General features: G+C 36.5%; 1 protein-coding gene across 12 annotated transcripts in view; it reads left to right on the plus strand.

Moving 5' to 3' along the window:
- ATP7A (ATPase copper transporting alpha) overlaps positions 1-14,174 on the plus strand; it is a 153,161-nt gene that overhangs the window by 40,016 nt on the left and 98,971 nt on the right. For 8 of the 12 annotated variants that reach the window (XM_038587767.1, XM_038587768.1, XM_038587769.1 and 5 more), the window contains 2 exons: positions 2,777-2,838; positions 5,495-5,635. In XM_038587767.1, coding sequence (XP_038443695.1) covers positions 5,516-5,635 — 120 coding nt within the window. In that variant the 5' untranslated portion in view covers positions 2,777-2,838; positions 5,495-5,515. Of the gene's footprint in view, positions 1-2,776; positions 2,839-5,494; positions 5,636-14,174 lie in introns of those variants that run through there. The other 4 variants (XM_038587772.1, XM_038587773.1, XM_038587771.1 and 1 more) reach the window with 2 other exon arrangements.

The raw sequence follows: 14,174 nt of genomic DNA on the forward strand, positions 1-14,174 counted from the left end.
GATGTACAACATGGTAACTATAGTTAACAGTACTACATTGTGTATTTGAAAGTTGCTAAGAGAGATCTTAAAGGTTTTTATCATAAGAAGAAAAATTTAACCACATGGTGATAAGTGCTAAATAAACTTACGGTGGTAATCATTTCACAGTATACATATATATCAAATCATTTTGTTGTACACCTAAAACTAATATAATGCTATATATAAGCTATATCTCAGTTAAAAAATGATTAGAGGCAACAACAACAACAACAACAAAATAGATACATTGGACTTCATCAAAATTAAAAACTTTTGGGCACCAAAGGACTCTATCAAGAAGGTGAAAAGATAACCCACAGAATAGGGGAAAATATTTGGAAATCATATATGTGATTAGAGATTAATATCTAGAATATATAAAGAAATCCTGCAACTCAACAACAAAAAAAAAACAAAAAGCCCAATTAAAAAATTTGGGTAAAGGACTCATGTAGAGATTTCTCCAAAAAAGATATACAAATAGCCAATAAGCACATGAAAAGATATTAAGTATCAGGGAAATGCAAATCAAAACCACAATGAGATATCACTTAACATTTACTAGAATGGCTAAAATAAAAAACCAGATAATAACAAGTGTTTATATGAGGAGCTAGAGAAATTAGGACCCTTATATGCTGCTAGTAGGAATGTAAAATGGTACAGCTGCTTTGGAGAGCAATATGGCAGTTCCTCAGTTGAAACATAGTTATAGGACCCAGCAATTCCACTCTTACCCAAGAGAAATGAAAACACAAAAATTTGTACATAAATATTTATAGCAGCCTTATTCTCGGTAACCAAAAGATAGGGACAACTTAAATTCCCATCAGTTGGTGAATGGATAAACAAAATGTGATATATCCTTATATAATTCAGTCATGAAAAGGAATGAAGTACTGATACATGCTACGACATGAATGAACCTTGAAAACATTATGCTAAGTGAAAGAAGCCAGTCACATATTGTATGATTTCATTCATATGAAATGTCCAAAAGAGAAAAATCTATACAGACACAAAGATTAATTGTTGCCTGGCAGTGGGTTAGAGGCTTAGGAAATGGGAGGGTGATAATTAAAGGGTATCAGGCTTTTTAAGGTGAAAGAAATATTGTAAAATTGATTGTAGTAATGGTTGCAAATATCTGTGAATGTAACACCTACTGAATTCTACACATTAAGTGTGTGAATTATATGCGAACTTTATTTCAGTAAAGCTGTTTAAAAAAATGGTGCTGGGAGAACTTGACATCACACGTAAAAGAATGTAACTTGGATCCCTACTATACATCATGTACAACAATTAACTCAAAGTTGATTTATTTATTTATTTTTTTTTCAAAGTTGATTTAAAGACTTAAATATAGGAGCTGAAACTACCAAACTCTTAGAACATAGAAGTAAATATTCATGGCTTTCAGTGTAGCAGTCGTTTCTTACATAGGACACCAAAAGCACAAGCAACAAAAGACAAAATTGATAAATTTGGCTTCACAAAAAATAAGTATTTTTTGCTTCAAAAGATGCCATCAAGCAAGTGAAAACAATGAAGTACAGATACATTCCACACATTGTTAAACCTTAAAAATATTATGCTAAGGGAAAGAGTTCCAGACACAGAAAGCCACATATTGAATTAATCCCTTTTTATGAAATTGTCAGGATGGACAAATCCATAGAGATAGGAAGTAGATTCATTTTTGCCAGTAGCTGTAAAGGGACCAAGGAGTGACTGCTGATGGGTATGGAGTTTTTTTTGAAGGTAATGAAAATGTTCTGCAATTACATAGTCATTATTGTTGCATATCCTTGTGAAATTACTAAAAAGCACTGATTTGTACATCTTAGGGTGAATTTTATAGTGTTCGAATTATATCTCAAAAAAAGAACATGTATAATGAAAAATATGTGCTGAAAATGAATTAACATTTGAAAAAAATTATCCCCAAAGGACTTCTGTGGTTTTGGATATTTGGAAATTATATTGGTCCAGTTGTTCAAAGCTCCAACGAAATCAAAGAAATAAGAAGAGTCCATTTAACTTGCTTTGTTAGGAGCAGAGGATGTGGGTCAGCAGCAGTTTCTGTTTGTTTCTCTGAACTTAGCAAAGCTAGGATGATGTAGTAATTGTTTTTATACCACTCAGAATAAATTTATTCCAAGAGATGTTTCAGTTTAAATAGTTTTTCCTAGGGGCACCTGGGGTGGCTCGGTGGTTGAGCGTCTGCCTTTGGCTCAGGTCGTGATCCCGGAGACCTGGGATCGAGTCCTGCATCAGGCTCCCCACAGGGAGCCTGCTTCTCTCTCTGCCTATGTCTCTGCCTCTCTCTCTGTCTCTCTCATTAATAAATATACAAAATGCAAAAGCTTCCCCAACCACCCAGTCTCTTTCCCTCTCTGGAGTTAACTAATGTTACTGATATAATATTTATGAGTCCTTCCAAAGATCCTTTTACATAGTGTTTTGATTTTTAAAATTACTGCCCTCTTGTAGTTTGGTGTTTTTAAAGAAACTACTTTTGGGGCAAAATAGAGTCAATGTAAATCATGGTATTTGTATAATACCTTTTGAGTTCTGTAGTTGGCCATTGTTAATTTTGACAAATAAGTCTAAGAGAAATACTTTGTCTCTAATTTTTTATTATGGTCACACAACAAGATCTTTATCCCAGGTCATGGAGACCCTAATGAATATTGGATTAATTTTATTGGACCTAAGACTTTTTTTTTTATTTGTACTTCAATTTCAGGTGATAGCATCTCATGATAACTGGTTATTTCCTGTTCTTCTTTTCCCTCATCACTGGTTTGGGTAAGTTTTACTTCAGTATTTCTCTTCTCCCTCTTATTTTTTTTTAAGATTTTATTTATTTATTCATAGAGACACAGCTAGAGAGAGAGAGGCAGAGACACAGGCAGAGGGAGAAGCAGGCACCATGCAGCCTATGTGGGACTCCATCCCGGGTCTCCAGGATCACACCCTGGGCTGCAGGCGGCGCTAAACCGCTGTGCCACTCTTTTCCCTCTTAGACAAAATGGTCCTTTCTACATAATTTATAATCTTTGCAAAACTTTTTGTTGCAAATCTATATAATTTGCAAGTTCTGTACATTGAGCTAATATATTCTTCCAAATAAAATTTTTCTTCCATAATTAAACACTTTCTTTTTTAAAAAAGATTTTATTTTATTTATTTATTCATGAGAGACACAGAGAGAGAGGCAGAGACATAGATAGAGGGAGAGGCAGACTCCTCACAGGGAGCCTGATGTGGGACTCAATCCCTGGACCCTGGATCATGACCTGAGCCAAAGGCAGACACCCAACTGCTCAGCCACCCAAGCGTCCTGTAATTAAACATTTTCTAATTAAACCCTCTAATTTACCTAAACATGAATAATTTCTAGTGCTCTAAGAGAGGCCCCTAGATCTTTTTTTTTAAATTTTTATTTATTTATGATAGTCACACACAGAGAGAGAGAGAGAGAGGCAGAGACACAGGCAGAGGGAGAAGCAGGCTCCATGCACCGGGAGCCCGACATGGGATTCGATCCCGGGTCTCCAGGATCGCGCCGTGGGCCAAAGGCAGGTGCCAAACCGCTGCGCCACCCAGGGATCCCGGCCCCTAGATCTATATTGGGAAGTCTCTGGTTTTATTCCTGAATAATTTCTTAAGCCTGATTCTAGCTGCTTTTATCATAATCATTTTATATAATCCATTAAAGAAAATAGTTTTAAAGAAATATGTTCTTAGTTTTTTTTCTTTTCTTGTAATTTTCATTTATCTTCCTTGCTCTCTATTGGCATAATTTAATTTTCTTTATTCTCTTTCTCCCTCTACTATTTTGGAAGCTATATATTCTATTTCTAGTCTCCTACTAAGTACCTTTAAATTTTTAACATGTATTGTTAACAAAATCTAAGGTTTATTTCTTTTTATACATTCCAAACAAGACCAGGGATCTCAGAATGCCTGAGCTATAAACGCCCATCCCTATTATTGTTTTTTATTATTTCAGGTACATTGTTCCTTTGTGTGTGTGTGTGTGTGTGTGTTTGAATAGATAATACATCTTCATGGTACAAAATTTAGAAGATACAGAAGAAACTAGATCTTAATTGTTCTCACCACAAAAAATGAAATGATTAAGTGATAGGATAGAGGTGTTAGCTAATGGTTTTAATCCTACAAACCAACAATCCTACAAACCAACACATTGTACACCTTAAACTTACACAATGTTTTGTCAATTATGTCTCAACTTTAAAAAGAGATGCAAAAGGTCATATACTGAAATTTTTTCTCCCATTCTTATCCCCTAACCACTTAGTTCCCCTCACCAGAGGAAAACACTGTTTTCATGGGATATATTAGGTTCATCTATATGAAATTGGCAGTATTTGACTATTTTGATACACAACAATGGCAACTTCACATGGTTCAAACTAACATCAGTGGGAAAAAAAAGATTGCTGCATTCATGGAATTTTCATTCTAGTGGGACATATATTAGTTAATTATTGCAGTGTAACAAATTACCTAAAAATGTAATGGCTTGAAAGAACAAACACTTATTATCTTATAGTTTTTGTGAGTCATAAGTTTGGGAGTGGTTTTGCTGAGTGGTTCTGGCTTAGGATATCTCATGAAATTGTAGTAAGTATGTGGACTGGAGCTTCAGGCATCTAAAGGCTTAATTAAGTCTGAAGTATCAGCTTCTAAAATGGTTCACTCATCTGGTTGTTGGCAGGAGGCCTCAATTTCTTGCCACATGAACATCTCCCTAAGGCTACTTGAGTGTCCTTATGATGTAGAAGATGGCTTCCTCTAGATCGGGTCATTCAGGGAAGAGGACAAGGAGGAATCCACAGTGACTCCCTCCTCCCCCAGTGCCTTTCATAATCTACTCTTGGAAGTCATACCTTGTCTATTCCACCATATTCTGTTTGGAAACAAGTTACTGAACACAGGCCACATTCAAGGGGAAAGGATTTAAATTCCACCTCTTGAAAGGAGTAATGAAGACTTTGTGAGCATCTTTTAAAACTGCCACAGGAAAACAGATAATAAGCAACAAATGGTAACTAAATTATAGACTGTATTAGAAGATAATAAGTTCTATAAAAAGACAAAATATAGCAGATGTAAGGGGAATCAGAGTGTATTTGTGTAGAAGGGATGTGTATTGCAATTTTAAGCAGGGCGTCGGTGTAAAACTCATTAAGGGGATTAGATTTGAGTAAAGACTTGAAAGAGATGAGGAAGTTAACTAAGCAGGTATCTGGAAGAAAGTCTATTCCAAGGGAATAGCTAAATCAGTGGTCTTGAGGGGAGAGTAAAATGAGATGAGAGACAAGAATGCTGACAACATTTTATTAGTAGAATATTTTCAGTTGAGAAGGTGGGGGAAAAGTTGAGGAAGGATTATTTCCATGGCTGAAATTAGTGAGTTCATTTTTTCTAATAGGAATGTAAAGAAGAAATCAAGATGGATCGAAGTATGAGTGTGGATTCGGTCACCATCTCTGTGGAGGGGATAACATGTGATTCCTGTGTTTGGACCATTGAGCAGCAGATTGGAAATCTGAATGGTGTATATCATATTAAAGTAAGTTTGTCTTTGGAAATCAGTGAAGTCAAATGTTGTTGACTGGAATTCTAGAAAATTGCTTCTAACACTGAGATTGAAGCAGACACACTGACATGTTTGATAATAAAAACTGAGAAGATTAATATATTTTCTTTGCCCCTTTAACTTTTTTTATAAAAAAATACAAAATTATATATTTTTTTCAACTTAAAACATCTGAAAATGGAATCTTGACATTATTATGGTTGTATATTTATAGATTTTTTTTCTAAGTGTATAGATGCTAATATACTCTTTATTACTCTTAATTTCATACTGAACTAAAATATATGTTTTCAGGTAAAGGGTTGTAGGCTTTCTTCTCTTATATAGTGTGACAATTATGTGAAATAATAATGTAGTCTTCCTTAAGTACATGCATACAAGGTGTAACAGCAATTTTCTAAGCTTTTTTACTTCAATTTTTTAAATGTTTCTAGTTTTTAAAAAATATGTATATATATTTATTTAAGTAACCTATACACCCAACATGGGACTTGAACTCACAACCCCAAGATTAATAGTTACATGCTCTACTAACTGAGTCAGCCAGGTGCCCAGTTCACTCAGTTTTTTAAAAAAGATTTATTTATTTTAGAGAGTGGGTAGGGGTTGGGAGGATGGGTAGAGAGAGAGTGAGAGAGAAACCCAAGCAGACTCCATGCTGAATGTGGAGCCACATGCAGGGCTCCATTTTGTGACCCTGAGATCATAACCTGAGCCGAAACCAAGAGTTAGATGCTTAACTGACTGCACCACCCAGGCACCTCTTCATTTCAATTTTTAATTGCAAAAATAAAATTGACCTCGTCAAACCATCTTAATACTATATATTCTAATTTGTCTATAATGAACCTGAATTGTAACCATTATAAATAGATAAGCTAAATGGCTTTGTTTTACACCTTATAAACACAAGAACCAAAGTCCAAAAGTCAATATAAAACTACCCTACAAGGAATATAATGATGCCATCCCCCCTCATATCTTAAAAAAAAAATTTGGAATGTTTCCCATGTTCATTTTTTTGACATAGACATATGTTAAAGCTACAAAGGCTCTTACATAATGAATTCAATAATCTAACCTCTTCATGCGATCTGAAGAGAAACCAGAGCGTAACCTCTTCATTTTACAGATTAGCAAATGGAAGCTGAGATTAATGAGGTGACCTGTGCTAAATTACAGTTACCTATTACGAAAGCAAAACTAGAACTCAAGTTCTGTGATTCCTGGGCCAGTGTTTTCTGGTCATACAGTGTCTACAGATGCATTTTAATTTGCATATGTTCTCAAACTGGTTGTCTCTGAATTATTTTATCACATAAATTCTGAAAAAGTTAATCATGAAGGTGCCTCTTACCACCAATTGATGTATTAGCTATGTATTGCTAGTCTCTATAAATTCTTCTCAGAATAATTCTAGTATTTTTATTTTTATTTTTATTTATTTTTTTAATTCTAGTATTTTTAGTATGAGAAACCTCAAATTATGTTTTGTCATTACTTTTTTAAACTTTCTATTTCCATGTTCATAAAAATGTCTTTGAAATTAAAGCTTTTGGGGTAAAAAATGTTTTGATTAATCTTTATCATCCAGCTTTCTCAATCTCAGCACTGTTGACATCTTGGGTTGGATAATTCTTTATTGTCTGAGGGCTGCTCTGTGCGTTGTAGAATGTTTAGCAGCACCCCTGGCCTTACCCGCTGGATGCCAATAGCCTTTTCCTGCTTGCACTTATGACAACCAGAAGTGTCTCTAGGCATTGCCAAATATCCTCTGTGGGCAGAGTTGCCCTCAGTTGGGATTCACTGCTGTGGTCCCTTCTCAGAGAACCTACTATACACATTTTGGCTGTTTAGTTAGTATTTTATGATGATGAATTGATTTATTAAATAGGTTCATGTGCCACCTTCTCTTCATAATCACTTCTTATGGTTCTTTATTGCCAGTGACAGATACAGTGAGTAGTGGTCCTCAAACCATAACCTGGTTAGTTGTGAGAATCACCTAGAAGACTTGGTAAAACATGCAGTGCTGGGTCCTACTCTCAGAGTTTCTGTTTTAGTAGGTCCGATGGGGCCTGAGAGTTTGCATTTCTAACAAATAGTCAATTAATTCTAGTGGTGCTGGCCCTGGAACCACAATTTAGGATGATTATATTGCATGAGATATACCTACACTAAAAATTATTTGTTATTTGAAACTTAAATTTAACTTGGTGTCTTGTGTTTTTTAATAAAAAATTTTATTTATATGTTTTATTTTATTCTAATTTTTTAAAAGTAAGTTCTATGTTCAACATGGGGCTTGAACTCATGACCCCAAGATCAAGAGTTACGTGTCCATGGGTATCTTGTATTTTTATTTGCTAAATCTGGTAACCCTACTTTGAAGTTATTCCTCCTCCTTACTTTCAGCCCCTCATAACCACTGATTTGTTTTTTTGTCTCTATAAATTTTACTTTTTAAAAAAGATTTTATTTATTTATTAGAGAGAGAGACAGACAGACAGAGATAGTGACAGAGAACACAAATGGAGAGGAGAGGGAGAAGCAGGCTCCTGCTGAGCAGGGAGCTCGATGCAGGGCTCTTTTGATCCCAGGACCCTGGGATCTTGACCTAGGCTGATGGCAGATGCTTAACCAACTGAGCCACCCAGATGCCCCAAATTTTACTTTTTAAAAACTGTCATATAAATGGAATCATATGGCCTTTTGAATCTAGCCTCCTTCATGTAACATCTTGCATTTGAGATCTACTTATATTATTTTTTGTATCACTGGTTCTTTTCTTTTTCTTGCTGAGTGGTATTCCATTTTGTGGATGTGCCAAAATTTGTTTGCCCATTCATTCATTGAAAGACATACGGATTGTTGCAACTTTTTTGTGATTATATAAAACAATGCTCTGAGTGTTCACACAAGTCTTTGTTTGGACATATGTTTTCTCTTGGGAAAATTCCTAGGATTGGATTTATTCCATTGTATGGTAAGTGTGTGTTTCATTTGTTGAGGTACTGGCAAATGATTAACCACAGTGGCTGTACTATTTTATCTTCACCAGCAATGTTTGTGAGTTCTGCTTTTTCAGATTCTCTCCAACACTTTGTATTATCAGTCTTTTTAGTTATAGACATTTTAGTCGGTGTGTAGTGGTATCACACTAACTGTCATTTCCTTAATGGCTAATGCTGTTGAGCATTTCGTGTGTTTGTTAGGCATTTGTATGCCTTCTTTGGTCAAATGGCTGTAAAAACTTTTCTCAAAATTTTTTGCTGTTTTTCTTTTGTTTCCTTATTCAATTTTGATTGTTCTTTATTTATTCCAAATAAATCTTCTTTTAGATATGTGATTTTTTTGCAAATATCTTTTCAGTCTATGGCTTGTCTTTTCATTCTATTTTTAAAACAGATTTATTTACTTATTTTAGAGAGACAGTGTGCACATGAGCAGTAGGGAGGGGCAGAGGCACAGAATCTTCAAGTAGACTTCCTGCTGAGCATGGAGCCCAGCACTGGGCTTGATCCCATGGTACATGAGACCATGAGCTGAGCCAAAAACCAGGAGTTGGCGCTTAACTGACTGAACCATCCAAGCACCCCTCCTTCTGTTTTTTTTTAAATTAAGTTTTTATTTAAATTCCATTTAGTTAACATACAGTATAATATTAGTTTCAGGGGTACAATTTAGTGATTCAACATTTACATACAACAAACACCTGGTACTCATCACAAGTGCTCTCCTTAATCCCTGTCACATATTTACCCCATCCCCCTCTGGTAACCATCAATTTGTTCTCTATAATTAAGAATCTGTTTCTTGGTTTTCCTCTCTTTTTCCTCATATTTGTCTGTTTCTTAAATTCCGCATGTGAGTGAAATCATGATATTTATCTTTGACTTATTTTGTTTAGCATAATACTTTCTAGCTCTGTGTTATCACAAATGGCAAGATTTCATTCTTTTTTGGCTTAGTAATATTCCATTGTATATATATGTATACTATATCTGCTTTATCCATTCATCAATGGATGGACATTTGGGCTCTTTCCAAAATTTGGCTATTGTTGATAATCCTGCCGTAAACATCGGGGAGCATGTATCCCTTCGAAATAGTATTTTTGTATTCTTTGGGTAAATACCTAATAGTGCAATTGCTGGATTGTAGGGTAGTTCTATTTTTTGAAAGATTTTATTTATTTATTTTAGAGATTCCACAAGTGGATGGGGAGGGAGAAGCAAGCTCCCCGCTAAGCAGGGAGCCCAATGTGAGGCTCAGTCTCAGAACCCCAGGATCATGACCTGAGCCACCCTGGTGCCTCAGGGTAGTTCTGTTTTTACATTTTTGAGGAATCTCTGTACTCTTTTCCATAGTGGCTGCACCAGCTTACATTCCCACCAACAGTATAAGAGGGTTTCCCTTTCTTTGCATCCTTGCTCACACGTTTCCTGTGTTGTTCATTATAGCCATTCTGACAGGTGTGAGGTGATAGCTCATTGTAATTGTGATTTATATTTCCCTGATGATTACTGATGTTGAGCATCTTTCCATGTATCTATTAGCCATCTGTAAGCCTTTGGAAAAATGTCTGTTTATATCTTCTGCCTATTTCTTAACTGGATTTCTTTTGTGTGTGTGTTGAGTTTTTAACTTTTTTATATATTTTGGATACTAACCCTTTGGCAGTTATGTCCCTTGCAAATATCTTTTCCTATTCCAGAGATTGCCTTTTAATTTTGTTGATGGAAAGTTTCCTTTGCTTTTCAGAAGCTTTTTATCTTGATGAAGTCCCATTAGTTCATTTTTGCCTTTTTTCCCCTTGCATCAGGAGACGTATCTAGTAAGAAGTTGCTATGACTGGTGTCAAAGAGGTTATACCTGTGTTCTTCTCTAGGATTTTAATGGTCCTGTCTCACATTTAGGTCTTTAATCCATTTTGAATTTATTTTTATATATGGTGTAAGAAAGTGGTCCAGTTTCATTCTTTTACATGTTGCTGTCCAGCTTTCCCAACATCATTTGTCAAAGAGACTTTTTCCTGTTGGATATTCTTTCTTGCTTTGTCAAAGATTAAGTGACCATATAATTGTGGGTTCATTTTTGGGTTTTCTTTTTTTTTAATTTATTTTTTAATTTATTTACTTATATATATATTTTTCATTTTTGGGTTTTCTATTCTATTCTACTTATCTATGTGTTTATTTTTGTGCCAGATCCATACTGTTTTGATCACTACAGCTTTGTAATATAACTAGAGATCTGGAATTGTGATGCCTCCAGCTTAGCTTTTCTTTTTCAAGATTGCTTTGGCTATTTGGGGTCTTTCTTGGTTCCATACACATTTTAGGATTGTTGATTCCAGCTCTGAAAAATGCTGGTGGTATTTTGATATAGTCATTGCATTTAATGTTTCGATTGCTTGAGTCATATAGACATTTTAACAGTACTTGTTCTTCCAATCCAAGAGCATGGAATATTTTTCCATTTTTTTGTGTCCTGTTCAATTTTTTTCCTAAGTGTTCTATAGTTTTCAGAGTACAGATCTTTTACCTCTTTGGTTAGGCTTATTCCTAGGTATTTCATGGTTTTTGGTGCAATTGCAAATGGGATTGATTCCTTGATTTATCTTTCAGCTGCTTCATTATTGGTGTATATAAATGCAAAGATTTCTGTATGTTGATTTTGTATCCTGCAACTTCACTGAATTCATGTATCAATTATGGCATTTTTTTTTGGTCTAGTCTTTCAGGTTTTCTATATGGTGTATCATGTCATCTGTAAATAGTGAAGGTTTTACTTCTTCCTTGCCAATTTGGATACCTTTTATTTGTTTGTGTTGTCTGATTGCTGAGGCTAGGACTTCTAGTACTATGCTAAATAGTGGTAAGAGTGGACATCCCTGTCTTGTTCCTGACCATAGAGAAAACGCTCTCAGTTTTTTCCCTATTGAGAATTGTATTACCTGTGGGTATTTCATAAATGACCTTTATTATGTTGAGGTATGTTCCTTTTAACCCTACTTGTTGAGAGGTCTTATCATAAATGGATGTTGTACTTTGTTAAATGCTTTTTCTGCATCTATTGAAAGGATCATATGGTTCTTATCTTTTCTTCTGTTGATGTGATGTATCACATTGATTGATTTACAAATATTGAACCACATTGCATCCCAGGAATAAATTCCACTTGATTGTGGTAAATGATTTTTTAAAATATATTCTTGGATTTGATTTACTAATATATTGTTGAGGACTTTTACATCTGTGTTCATCAGAGATTTTGACCTATAGTTCTCTTTAATTGTAGTGTCATTTTTTTTAAATTTTTTTTTATTTATTTATGATAGTCACAGAGAGAGAGAGAGAGAGAGAGAGAAGGCAGAGACGCAGGCAGAGGGAGAAGCAGGCTCCATGCACTGGGAGCCCGACGTGGGATTCGATCCTGGGTCTCCAGGATCGCGCCCTGGGCCAAAGGCAGGCGCCAAACCGCTGCGCCACCCAGGGATCCCAATTGTAGTGTCATTATCTGGGTTTGGTATCAAAGTATTGTGGTCCTCATAAAAGGAATTGGGAAGTTTTCCTTTCGTTTCTATTTTTTCTGGAATAGTTTGAGAAGAAGGTATTAACTCTTCTTTAAACATTTGGTAGAATTCCCCATAAAACCATCTAGCCCTGGACTTTTGTATTTTTGTGAGATTTTTGATAACTGATTCAAATTTCTTTGCTGATTACCAGTCTACTAAATTTTCTATTTCTTCCTGTTTCAGTTTTGGTAGTTTATATTTTTTCTAGGAATTTATCCATTTCTTCCAGGTTGTCCAATTTGTTGGCATCTAGTTTTTCGTAATACTCTCTTTTAATTGTATTTCTGTGGTGTTGGTTGTTATTTCTCCTCTCCTATTTGTGATTTTGTTTATTTGAGTCCTCTTTTATTTTTGATAAGTCCAGATAGAGGTTTATCAATTTTATTAATTCTTCTTTTTTAAGATTTTATTTATTTGACAGAGAGAGAGAGAGCACACATGCACACATGCACAAAATGGGGGAGTGTCAGGGAGAGGGAGAGGGAGAAGCAGGCTCCCTGCTGAGCAGGGAGCCCAATATGGGGCTTGATCCCAGGACCCTAGGATCATGACCTGAGCTGAAACCAAGAGTTGGACACTCAGCCAACGCTGCCACCCAGGCACCCTACATTTTTCATTTCTGAGTGATTCTTTTTTAACTCTTATCTGGTAGCAAGGACCTTTCTGAATTCTTCCATTTTTTCCTCAAGCCCAGCAAGTATCCTTATGATTGTTGCTTTTTTTTTTTTCTTTATTTTTTTTTTATTTATTTACTTATGATAGTCACAGAGAGAGAGAGAGGCAGAGACACAGGCAGAGGGAGAAGCAGGCTCCATGCACCGGGAGCCCGACGTGGGATTCGATCCTGGGTCTCCAGGATCGCGCCCTGGGCCAAAGGCAGGCGCTAAACCGCTGCGCCACCCAGGGATCCCTGATTGTTGCTTTAAATTCTCCACCAGACATATTACTTATATCTGTTTTGCTTAGATTTCTGGCCATGACCTTATCTTGCTGTTTCATTTAGGATGAATTCCTCTATCTTGGCATTTTGTCTAAGTCTCTGTCTTCTTTTTTTGTGTTAGAAAACCTTTTATGTTTTGTGCTCTTGAGATAATGGCTTTATGAGGAAGAGATCATTTACTGTCAGGGCCTGGCACTTTAGGAAATGTCTCTGGTGTGTGCTGTGTACACTCTGCTGCTGTGTTTTGGCTGCTCTGTCCTTCAGGCCAATTGTCTGGAGAGGGTCTCCTTGCCTGCAGTGGGCAGTGTTTGGTCCTTGGTCAGAGTGTGGAGAGTTTTAATTAGTTTCTGGTCTGCTGTTAAATGAGACTTGATACTACTTACACTAGCATAGAAGCCTTGCAGAACTGTCTGGTCAGGAGACATGCAGTGGGCAGGGGCTTCCACTGGTCTTCTGGGGAAGGGGCTTGCTGTGCTGGGACTGAGGCAGACTTGACTGAGAAAGGCAGTACTGGCAGAGCACAGCAGTATGAGACCTGGTGTAAGCAGGTTAGGCAGCCAGGGTCAGCACTGTGCTATTTGCTGCAGGTGGCTGTGTGTTTATGCTATTGGGGTTGGGTAGGGAAATCGTGCCAGACAGGTCCTTTTTCCCCTGGAGAGGGGTCTCTGTGGTTATTACTCTAAGGAATCACTCCGGGAAGAGCCAATAATCTCCCCCTTGTGTTGCCCTAGGCATTTTCAGTCACTGTTTTCATGCTATCTGCCTATGGATTGTTTGCCTGCCTTCTCTCCAGGAACAGCACAGTAGCCTCTGGGCTCTACTATGTCAGCCATGCTTGCTAACTTTTAAAACTCCAGGCTTTAGGGATATGATGGGGGCAGGGGCCTGCAGTGTTCTTCTGGGAGAGGGTTTTGCTGTGCTGGGACTGAAGGAGGTTTGACTGAGAGGGGCAGTTGTGCCAGAGCACAGGGGCATGGGACTGGGATCGAGCA

The sequence above is a fragment of the Canis lupus genome, chromosome X (assembly GCF_011100685.1).
Source record: "Canis lupus familiaris isolate Mischka breed German Shepherd chromosome X, alternate assembly UU_Cfam_GSD_1.0, whole genome shotgun sequence".
In the NCBI taxonomy this organism is placed as follows: Eukaryota; Metazoa; Chordata; class Mammalia; order Carnivora; family Canidae; genus Canis; species Canis lupus.